A 12,005-nucleotide genomic window follows, 5' to 3' on the forward strand; every position below is an offset into this window, starting at 1 on the left:
TGACTAATAGCTAGGGTGGCATAGGTATCCTACCCCTAACTGTATCTTGGTACAGACCCCTTCCATTCCAGTTTATGTTGGAAGAAACCGGCAAACCGCTTTAAAACTGGATCAGGAAGATAAGTTCAGGCTGCCTTCTGGGTAGGTCTGCTGAGGTCAGCCCAACATTATCTGGACAAGCCTTCTATATCCATTTAAAAATAGATTTCCATCTGTGGTTAGCAGGTTGTGGGGAAGAGCCCTTAGTCTTCCCATGTAAGGCCTATTTGATGTTTTTGTTCCCATAATGCTGATATTTATTTTTGATGAATTTATTCTCTAAGAATTTTAAATACTTGTTGAGAATGCATAGCATGAAATTAAATGAAACTTCACCTTCACATGTTTTACACAAATCTATTGTGATAACATTTTTTGTTATACTTTCCTTTAATGTATTACTTTATGTACCACTGTTCTAGAGTTTCAAATGGGCCAAAAACATTTGAACTGCATAATATGCAATATATAGTTCACCACATTAAATATAGTAACAGAATAGTAACAGAACCACTAACATTCATTAACTGATTGATAACTTTCATTTTTCCATACATCAAAGCTCAATGAAGAATGCATGACTTGAATGTACACAGATTGGTATGGTCGTTAAGACATCAGGCTAGAAACTGGAAGACTATTAAGTTTTCTTCCTGATTTAGATACAAAGCCAGTTGAGGGGACTTAGGTCAGTCACTTTCTTTCAGCCCTAGTTAGAAGGCAATGGCAAACCACTTCTGAAAACTTGCCACAAAAACTGCAGGGACTTGTCTAGACAGTCTTTCAGGATCAAAATGATTGATCAGCAGGAAACAAATATCTACTACATCCCTTAATGAGATAAAATCCATAAAAATTGATTCAAAAATTTGCCAATATGTTCTCTCTCTCTCTCTCTCTCTCTCTCTCTCACGCACACACACACACACATACTTGTTCAAATTACTTTTATCCTTTTATCAGTTCACATGCTAGCATGATAGAATAGCAGGCCTAGTACTTGGGGTGATCTCACTGGCTTTGTGTCTTTTTTGTTCTTTTCCTGTAGCAACATCAATATTTGCACTAAAGGAGATTCAGTTACAGAAAGAGACTGGGCTGAGATCTGCTTCCCTGCCTGAATCAGGTGAGAAGTGGTTGTCGAGCAATTCTGTCCACAGGATTCCCTCCGCTTTTTCGTTTAGCCCTCAGTTTTGAATAAAATTTCTTCCTCCCCTGAACGGGTGGCCCACATTTCTTGGTACTTGAAAGGGCACCTTGATAGTCCCTTCCTATCTCCAAAAACTGCTTCTCTTGGAGAAGCAGACTTTCCCCATCTCCCTGCTTAACACTACATCTGTGTGTGTAGTTATGCAGTAACCACTCTCACCCTCCCATAAAGTAGGAACCATGTTCCAGTTAATGGACACTGAACTGTAGCCACCAGGCCAGGTATCTGTGCCCCACCCACTTCCATTTTCACTTCTTCCTGTTCTCGGCATCATGAGTTGGCATCCTCCCCTCTCTCAGTCACCCTGACTAGAGTCTTCGTGGCACCTCTGTTTCAAATCTGAGTCTTTTTAGCTCAGTGCATCCCCAATTCAAAGCTTTCCCCAGTAGTTCAAATCTAAAGAAATTTGGGATCAGAAGTAGGGAAAGTGGAGCAACATGATGGAAGAGGTGGGGAAGCAACCAGGATGCAAAAAGCATCCTGTGGCATTGGAACCTTATGATCTTGAGACTGAGGTGCAATTGGATTGAAATGCCCTTGTTCAAAAGTGATGCTCTCATCAGGCAGTGTTCGGCCAGCTGCACTTTCTAGCCCACCGTTCTTCCATCCATAAAATGGGGCTGAAAATATTGGACCTGCCTAACATGGCTCCTTCATCAGGCTGCTGAGAGAATGTGAAATTTACATCCATATTACACACACAAAAAAAATGTAATTCCCAGATTGCTCAAAGAATTATAACAACCTGGTAGTTGGGGAGGAAACATTAGAAGGAACCTGGGGGAATGTTAATAGCATCACATCCTCTAAAACAGTGTTTTTCAAACTTGGCAACTTTAAGTTGTGTGGACTTCAACTCTCAGAATTCTGAGAGTTGAAGTCCGTACGTCTTAAAATTGTCAAGTTTGAAAAATGCAGGTCTTGGGGGATCAAGTTGGGGGAAGACGCAAAATGCATTCTATCTATAACACTTTTGCTGTTTCCCTACAGTGAATGGTCAGAATGGACGGCCAAGCCTGCTGCTTTGAAGCCTACAGTTCTGGGTTGGCAAGGGTAGAAAGAAGCCAGGTTTCTCCCCCCTCCACCCCACAGACTGTCTCCACTGGTGGCTTCTTGGTATTGAACTGTGGCATGAGAACCTGTGCTGGGAATTTGCTGGGGCAAGGGTGGGGGGCCCTGGAACTGAGGAGAAACATGACCGCTCCTGGCACCAACAAGCCAGCCATCAATTCTCTGTGCCGCTGGGACGGACTCTCCCTCCCTCCCTCCCTCCCTCTCACACACACGGTGTTTCATTTTATTTTTAAGTTTTATTTTTTCAATGCAACATTATAAATATTATATTTACAAATATCTATACAAAGAGAGAGAGAGAGACACCACCACCCCACATCCCCTAGCCTCTCCAGTAATGGGGAGTGTACAGTATTAACTGTGAGGGAGCCAATCCCCTCCCTATCTCATCCCAGTAGTGGCCCAGGTGCAGGGACGAGAAGCACTGGGGCCAGAGTAGTTTCATCCTTTGCACTCCATAATCTAGGAATCGATGGGATTGGGGAGGTTGTTAGTATTTAGGATGAATGAGAGCACTCCTCCTTCCCAGCTATAATCACTTTCTTTGGACATGGTGGGGGCTTTGTTTTTCTGCCCTAACCGTGTATTTTGAAGTCCAGGGAGGACCAGGCAATCAGGTGTCCTCTGAGAATTCTCCAAATCTTTGGAAAGATGGGCCTTCTTTCCTTGTCTTCTTTGTTACTGGGACTTTCTGGCTGCAAGGACGCCCTCTTTCCAAACCCCTTTTTGCTCAGTTTTGGAGCTGCTTCCATCTCCTCCTCACACCAAAGTGGAGTCTCCTTTTGATATCCCTTGGATCTTGACTGGTGCCTCTCCTGGGCTTGTGCTTGGTTAGTGCTCTCAATTGTAGCTTAACTCCTATTCATCTGTTACGGCTCTTATATTACTTGCTTGGTACTCAGGGTTTGCATTTCTTCCATTGCCTTTCCAGACGCAGTCCACTCACTTCTAGTCCAGACACAAGCATCAGATATTCTAGTAGTCCTTTTGTAGGATGGTGGATCCAATTCCCAGTGGATTGTGCCTTGTTCTCTCACCCCAGTTCTTTGTTTTTCATGTATACTACAGTTCCGAAGTGATCATGACTTGTAGCTTGTCTTAACATTTCTTATATCCAAACGACTATGTTAGAACGGGCCCATCGAGATCTTTCTCCGATGCTGTGGTGTTTATTTTGGTATGAAAACTTCGGCACTTTCCCAAAATTTTGGACAACACCGCCCCTCATCCTCAGTCAGCAGGATCAGCAGTTTAGGAATGTGGGAGTAATCATCCAAAACATATAGGGCTATAAAATGCCAGCCTTTATTTGGTCTTCATGCAAATCATTTGCCTTGTCTCTGCTGCTGAGATTTTCACATCAGTTCCTACAATTTTCACCCCATGGTTATCATTGTAACAATTTACAGTAGCAGGTTCTTAGTCCTTCGTTACGTAGATTACATGATTACCATTATTTTCCATTGTTTTGAATCCAAAGTAAACCAGAACGGAACATCTGTTCTGCAGTTAGCCACTTCAATTACCTCTTCTACCATTGGGAATCAGAGATACTTAAGAGGCAACGGGCTCTTTCCCCATCTATAGCTCCACTGGTTTCAAAGATCAATCAACTCCTGCCTGTGCTTCTGCTTTAACCAAACATCCCTCCAAAACTCTCTTGCTTTTGGGTTGACCTTTTGATCTTTACTCAGAAGACTCCGATGTCCTTTCCTTCCGCTCTCTGTATTGCAGTCTTCAGCTCTTTAGAGATTCATCTCTGTATGCCAGAGCCTTCAATATTTAGACAAAAAAGGTCTCCAGGGGACCTGCCTGCGTATTTTCAGCATTTGGGCTCCCTCTGCTTCCAATTGTCTTACAGTTAGGAGAGCCGATTTACAGGAAGGGTGAAAGGCCCAGCAGTATCACAGCTCCCCAGACCAGGACTGTTCCTTTGAGTTCAGGGCACAGAAGCTTCAGTGCACAGAACTGAAGGCGGGGAGGGGGAGATCCATCTCCTAGAGTTTGTGCTTCAGGAGTATCTCCAGACAAGATGGTACCAATTTTTGCTGTTTGATCACAGCCTATATATATGTATGCGTGCGTATGTCTGTGTATATATATATATATATATGTACATATGTAACCATTTTTATATGCAAGCATGAAGCGCTTCTAAGGTTCCAAGATCTTCCCTTGATGAGAGCCATACAATGAACTGTTCTAGTTACTGTTACAACGCTCAGGCAACTCAAGAGGATTTCTGAAAATGCCTACAGAGGGCCTGGCAGAGATGTAGCCTACCTTGTGCCCTGGGATGCAAGGAGTTTGTGGTGCTGGTGACTTCTTGCTTTGGCATTCAGATGCTGCTGTCCATGCAATGGAGACATCTGGGGAACAATCTAGCCTACCCTACTTTACCCAGCATTAGCCTCTGGGCATAGGCTGAAAGTAGTAACCAGTGCTCAGCTCAGGGGATAAGAAGGTTGTGTTTACACAAGGCATCCTAATAAGCAGGAAGGACCGGCCTCTTTCCTTCAACCTAGTGAATATCTACAGGTCCTTTTTAGCCCACTAACCTGATTGCATGATCCTTCCCTTAGTTACTGCCTACTGGGTTTTGACTATGGCCTCCCAGGTCCTTTCTTTGGTCTCCTCTCTCTCTCTCTCACGCACACACACACACATACTTGTTCAAATTACTTTTATCCTTTTATCAGTTCACATGCTAGCATGATAGAATAGCAGGCCTAGTACTTGGGGTGATCTCACTGGCTTTGTGTCTTTTTTTTCCTTTTCCTGTAGCAACATCAATATTTGCACTAAAGGAGATTCAGTTACAGAAAGAGACTGGGCTGAGATCTGCTTCCCTGCCTGAATCAGGTGAGAAGTGGTTGTCGAGCAATTCTGTCCACAGGATTCCCTCCGCTTTTTCGTTTAGCCCTCAGTTTTGAATAAAATTTCTTCCTCCCCCTGAACGGGTGGCCCACATTTCTTGGTACTTGAAAGGGCACCTTGATAGTCCCTTCCTATCTCCAAAAACTGCTTCTCTTGGAGAAGCAGACTTTCCCCATCTCCCTGCTTAACACTACATCTGTGTGTGTAGTTATGCAGTAACCACTCTCACCCCTCCCATAAAGTAGGAACCATGTTCCAGTTAGTGGACACTGAACTGTAGCCCACCAGGCCAGGTATCTGTGCCCCACCCACTTCCATTTTCACTTCTTCCTGTTCTCGGCATCATGAGTTGGCATCCTCCCCTCTCTCAGTCACCCTGACTAGAGTCTTCGTGGCACCTCTGTTTCAAATCTGAGTCTTTTTAGCTCAGTGCATCCCCAATTCAAAGCTTTCCCCAGTAGTTCAAATCTAAAGAAATTTGGGATCAGAAGTAGGGAAAGTGGAGCAACATGATGGAAGAGGTGGGGAAGCAACCAGGATGCAAAAAGCATCCTGTGGCATTGGAACCTTATGATCTTGAGACCGAGGTGCAATTGGATTGAAATGCCCTTGTTCAAAAGCCAACTTAGTGATGCTCTCATCAGGCTTTCCAGCTGCACTTTCTAGCCCACAGTTCTTCCATCCATAAAATGGGGCTGAAAATATTGGACCTGCCTAACATGGCTCCTTCATCAGGCTGCTGAGAGAATGTGAAATTTACATCCATATTACACACACACAAAAAATGTAATTCCCAGATTGCTCAAAGAATTATAACAACCTGGTAGTTGGGGAGGAAACATTAGAAGGAACCTGGGGGAATGTTAATAGCATCACATCCTCTAAAACAGTGTTTTTCAAACTTGGCAACTTTAAGTTGTGTGGACTTCAACTCTCAGAATTCTGAGAGTTGAAGTCCGTCACGTCTTAAAATTGTCAAGTTTGAAAAATGCAGGTCTTGGGGATCAAGTTGGGGAAGACGCAAAATGCATTCTATCTATAACACTTTTGCTGTTTCCCTACAGTGAATGGTCAGAATGGACGGCCAAGCCTGCTGCTTTGAAGCCTACAGTTCTGGGTTGGCAAGGGTAGAAAGAAGCCAGGTTTCTCCCCCTCCACCCCACAGACTGTCTCCACTGGTGGCTTCTTGGTATTGAACTGTGGCATGAGAACCTGTGCTGGGAATTTGCTGGGGCAAGGGTGGGGGGCCCTGGAACTGAGGAGAAACATGACCGCTCCTGGCACCAACAAGCCAGCCATCAATTCTCTGTGCCGCTGGGACGGACTCTCCCTCCCTCCCTCCCTCCCTCTCACACACACGGTGTTTCATTTTATTTTTAAGTTTTATTTTTTCAATGCAACATTATAAATATTATATTTACAAATATCTATACAAAGAGAGAGAGAGAGACACCACCACCCCACATCCCCTAGCCTCTCCAGTAATGGGGAGTGTACAGTATTAACTGTGAGGGAGCCAATCCCCTCCCTATCTCATCCCAGTAGTGGCCCAGGTGCAGGGACGAGAAGCACTGGGGCCAGAGTAGTTTCATCCTTTGCACTCCATAATCTAGGAATCGATGGGATTGGGGAGGTTGTTAGTATTTAGGATGAATGAGAGCACTCCTCCTTCCCAGCTATAATCACTTTCTTTGGACATGGTGGGGGCTTTGTTTTTCTGCCCTAACCGTGTATTTTGAAGTCCAGGGGAGGACCAGGCAATCAGGTGTCCTCTGAGAATTCTCCAAATCTTTGGAAAGATGGGCCTTCTTTCCTTGTCTTCTTTGTTACTGGGACTTTCTGGCTGCAAGGACGCCCTCTTTCCAAACCCCTTTTTTGCTCAGTTTTGGAGCTGCTTCCATCTCCTCCTCACACCAAAGTGGAGTCTCCTTTTTGATATCCCTTGGATCTTGACTGGTGCCTCTCCTGGGCTTGTGCTTGGTTAGTGCTCTCAATTGTAGCTTAACTCCTATTCATCTGTTACGGCTCTTATATTACTTGCTTGGTACTCAGGGTTTGCATTTCTTCCATTGCCTTTCCAGACGCAGTCCACTCACTTCTAGTCCAGACACAAGCACCAGATATTCTAGTAGTCCTTTTGTAGGATGGTGGATCCAATTCCCAGTGGATTGTGCCTTGTTCTCTCACCCCAGTTCTTTGTTTTTCATGTATACTACAGTTCCGAAGTGATCATGACTTGTAGCTTGTCTTAACATTTCTTATATCCAAACGACTATGTTAGAACGGGCCCATCGAGATCTTTCTCCGATGCTGTGGTGTTTATTTTGGTATGAAAACTTCGGCACTTTCCCAAAATTTTGGACAACACCGCCCCTCATCCTCAGTCAGCAGGATCAGCAGTTTAGGAATATGGGAGTAATCATCCAAAACATATAGGGCTATAAAATGCCAGTCTTTATTTGGTCTTCATGCAAATCATTTGCCTTTTCTCTGCTGCTGAGATTTTCACATCAGTTCCTACAATTTTCACCCCATGGTTATCATTGTAACAATTTACAGTAGCAGGTTCTTAGTCCTTCGTTACGTAGAGATTACATGATTACCATTATTTTCCATTGTTTTGAATCCAAAGTAAACCAGAACGGAACGTCTGTTCTGCAGTTAGCCACTTCAATTACCTCTTCTACCATTGGGAATCAGAGATACTTAAGAGGCAATGGGCTCTTTCCCCATCTATAGCTCCACTGGTTTCAAAGATCAATCAACTCCTGCCTGTGCTTCTGCTTTAACCAAACATCCCTCCAAAACTCTCTTGCTTTTTGGGTTGACCTTTTGATCTTTACTCAGAAGACTCCGATGTCCTTTCCTTCCGCTCTCTGTATTGCAGTCTTCAGCTCTTTAGAGATTCATCTCTGTATGCCAGAGCCTTCAATATTTAGACAAAAAAGGTCTCCAGGGGACCTGCCTGTGTATTTTCAGCATTTGGGCTCCCTCTGCTTCCAATTGTCTTACAGTTAGGAGAGCCGATTTACAGGAAGGGTGAAAGGCCCAGCAGTATCACAGCTCCCCAGACCAGGACTGTTCCTTTGAGTTCAGGGCACAGAAGCTTCGGTGCACAGAACTGAAGGCGGGGAGGGGGAGATCCATCTCCTAGAGTTTGTGCTTCAGGAGTATCTCCAGACAAGATGGTACCAATTTTTGCTGTTTGATCACAGCCTATATATATGTATGCGTGCGTATGTCTGTGTATATATATATATATATATGTACATATGTAACCATTTTTATATGCAAGCATGAAGCGCTTCTAAGGTTCCAAGATCTTCCCTTGATGAGAGCCATACAATGAACTGTTCTAGTTACTGTTACAACGCTCAGGCAACTCAAGAGGATTTCTGAAAATGCCTACAGAGGGCCTGGCAGAGATGTAGCCTACCTTGTGCCCTGGGATGCAAGGAGTTTGTGGTGCTGGTGACTTCTTGCTTTGGCATTCAGATGCTGCTGTCCATGCAATGGAGACATCTGGGGAACAATCTAGCCTACCCTACTTTACCCAGCATTAGCCTCTGGGCATAGGCTGAAAGTAGTAACCAGTGCTCAGCTCAGGGGATAAGAAGGTTGTGTTTACACAAGGCATCCTAATAAGCAGGAAGGACCGGCCTCTTTCCTTCAACCTAGTGAATATCTACAGGTCCTTTTTAGCCCACTAACCTGATTGCATGATCCTTCCCTTAGTTACTGCCTACTGGGTTTTTGACTATGGCCTCCCAGGTCCTTTCTTTGGTCTCCTCTTTCAACTGCACCTTAGAATCAGAAACCTCTAGTTGAGGGATCATTTTCTTATCCCTTCTGATCAGAGTTCTCGCCTTCCTCCCTGGAACATGTCTCTGAAGCGCTCTGGACCTAGTGGTTCAAAAAGTTTTATCTGCCTCAAAACTGACCTGTTCTTAGTAGGTCTGAAATGAGGCCATGCTTCCAGCAGGAACTCAACAATCATAATATGTATATTTGGTTACTTCCATTCTTGCAGACAGAATTTGTCAATACGATACAGCACTAGACTTGCTATCAGAATCTTGACTGTAGAGGTACAGGGAGTCTATAGTTGAGGTTGCTCAGTTTAAAATCCTGCTCTTAAGAGAACATACAAGGAGTCATCAGGAAAAACTGGGGAGATCAGGAGAAAGTTTAACTAATGTTTACTCAATGCAGTGTTGAATCATAGGTAACACAAACTCTGAATTCAGGACCCCACTTGAGACCACGGTTTTAAGGGCTGATTTGCTGCATTCTTTATCCATTGTTAATCCGAACAGACCTCTTAACCCTAGTGAAGGACCACAAATCATAGCTGATTAAGTATTGAATCTGTATGGGACTGGCAGGAACTCTTATTACGCTGTGGTTGAGTAAATTAATGGAGAAATATGGCCAAGATATACAGGGCTACCTTTGTGGAAGGGATCCAGAATCTAATCTGGTTTAGTTCATGGAATTCCCATTTTCTGTCTTTGCTGAAAGAGGAAAAAATGAGGTTCTAGAACATGGAAAAATGTAGCCGAGATGTGATACGTGAGGTATTCTCCAAACACAAATGACTTTATTGAATTTTCAGGAATTGAGAGAAGCGTGAGTTCAGAATAATGCTGAGAATTTGGGAGCAGTTTAGGGCCTAAACTGAGGATTCAGAATTCTCAGAAGTGACAGCAGGAATAAATGCCACAATGGCTAAACCAGTTTGCTTATAGTATTCTTAATACAATGCATTATGAGAGCTTTTATGTGAGAAGAAAACTGAAGATGGCCTGTTGGATAATGAATGTACAGAGGATTTGGATGTTGCTTTTGAGGAGGGTGGGGAAGGGCAGAACCTCATAATTTGTTTCTAGACTGGAGACAAGCAACCAACCTCTTCTTGCAGGAAACAGAAACCCAGGAATGGATAATCATTAACATATGGAATGGACTATCTCCATGGGCCTCCCCCACCTCAATCCTGCTTCCCTCCACATCAGTGGAGTAGATACGGAGTTTCAGCTCTCCTAGTATGGAAGAAGAAACTCTATTGTTGTACATAACTTGAATTGGGGGAGGAACTTTCTGTTTCAAAGATCAAAGCTTACCATTTATAGAAGAAAAGTCCCTAAGGAACAAAATGAACAATCTTTTTTCTCCCCCCTCATGCTCTGTCCACCTTCTTTGGGGTTAATTAATGCACCATATCCAAATGTATGGAACTGATTAAAAGTCTCCAACAATCTTTGGTGTGTGCTGTATTTAATCCTGAGTTGGGATTAGGGATTAAGGGGTCTTTTTCTTCAGTAGAAGAGGAAAACAGTTGACTGCCTTTTAGATATTTTCTGCTGCTACTGATATTTCCAGGTGCTCAGTTCATATCAGTAGGCACTGCAAAAGCGTCTTCAGATTTCTCAGGGACAAACCATGGAAATGACATGCTGACTCACAACCAAGTTTACCCATTGATGGGGCTTTGGGGGGATCCTCCAAAATCAGGATTTTGCCTTCCATGAAGTGCCGGCCAGTTGATGGAGAAAGGCTGTTGCCAGATTAGATAACAGTCTTCAATGAAGAATACCGTATTATTGGTGTACCTCAATAAATCCACTGAAAAGAAGATTGTCCTGCTGAAAAACATAATTTCTGTTCATACATGTCATGGGACCTTTGGGGAAATAAGTCATTTTGAAGTGAATACAATTTTCTCTAATGTGGCTTAATGGCAGGTAGTCATGCAATATGCAGAGGCCTAGTTACCCAATATTTTGGGGTTGGTGTTTAGAATTTTGAGGAAATGGGGGTGGCTCTGCTGGGGAAAATTGTTACTTTACAAAAAAGGACTGCCACAAATTTATCAGTCCCTTAAAAAGTGAGATAGATTTAAAGCTACCCACAACTTCAGTTGTTTCCTATAATTCCTGCTCATCTTGCCTTTTATTTATGCAGGTGTTTTTATTTTCTAAAAAGCCAGGCTAATGGGTGCCAAGGAAGGCACGAGTAAGCATGCTGGTTTGTGGAAAACATTTGTGAGGATACTGCTAAGCTGTAACTGCTTTGTCCTGGCCTCATTTGCTAATAGGATTTGCACTTACAGTTTGCAATAATGGCAGTCTAGTAAATCTGTTTTCTTCACAACAGAATTTGCTCCATCATTGCAATGAGAGTGAATCTACACAAACTTAAATGTTATGAAAGTGAAAGTATGCTTTGAAGTTTCATCCAGTTTTTAAGTGAGTGTACATTCAAGCTGTCCTGCAGGACTGTCTGTTGCATGGGAGGGGTAGTTTGAAAAAAAATCAAAAGGAGCCAACTATTCTGGCGTCACCTTTAACTGACAAAAGATAAAGGCAACGTATTGTGTAGAGCAGTGGTCACGAACCAGTGGGCCAGGGACCACTGGTGGTCCGCGAGAAAATTTTGGTGGTCCAGAGAAATGTCACCCCCAAAGCAATTAATCCAGGCTGTGTCGCTTGCATTGCGAACACAAGTTAGTGAGGGGAGGGGGGAACTTGCCCCACGTGCCTTGCCTGGCCACCGGGCTGCTTCTTTCCACTGTTGCTTCTGCTTTTGGCTGCACACAAGGAAAGCAGCAAAAGTTTTTATTTCTCCCCCCCACCCAGAAATGAGTCTTTGGGACCCTGCAAGGCCTCCTGCTTCAAGGCGTGACAAGTCTCTGAAAGATTCATTTCTGGCGGAGTTTGGGGGAGAGAAAGACTTCTGCTGCTTTCCTTGCATGAAGCCAAAAGACTCACTCTCTCTCTCCCTCTGAGAATGGAGTTGGAGATGG

The 12,005-nt window shown here is 43.7% G+C and overlaps 1 protein-coding gene and 1 long non-coding RNA gene across 2 annotated transcripts in view; both read left to right on the plus strand.

Annotated features, from left to right (window-relative positions):
• Nucleotides 1-4,961, plus strand: part of CDK16 (cyclin dependent kinase 16) — an 85,398-nt gene extending 80,437 nt beyond the window's left edge. Inside the window, exons 17-18 of the mRNA XM_087956643.1 lie at nt 1,088-1,165; nt 2,240-4,961. Coding sequence (XP_087812769.1) covers nt 1,088-1,165; nt 2,240-2,277 — 116 coding nt within the window. The 3' untranslated portion in view covers nt 2,278-4,961. The remainder of the gene's footprint in view (nt 1-1,087; nt 1,166-2,239) is intronic.
• A 137-nt stretch (nt 4,962-5,098) lies between these two features.
• LOC148132318 (uncharacterized) lies at nt 5,099-10,460 on the plus strand. Its single transcript, XR_015747835.1, has 2 exons — nt 5,099-5,185; nt 6,265-10,460. It is a non-coding gene; the product is annotated as an uncharacterized LOC148132318 (long non-coding RNA).
• Nucleotides 10,461-12,005: the final 1,545 nt, after the last annotated feature.

This window comes from Notechis scutatus, chromosome 2 (assembly GCF_049901735.1).
Source record: "Notechis scutatus isolate UNSWTSFEM ecotype Mainland chromosome 2, rNotScu1.2, whole genome shotgun sequence".
NCBI lineage: Eukaryota > Metazoa > Chordata > Lepidosauria > Squamata > Elapidae > Notechis > Notechis scutatus.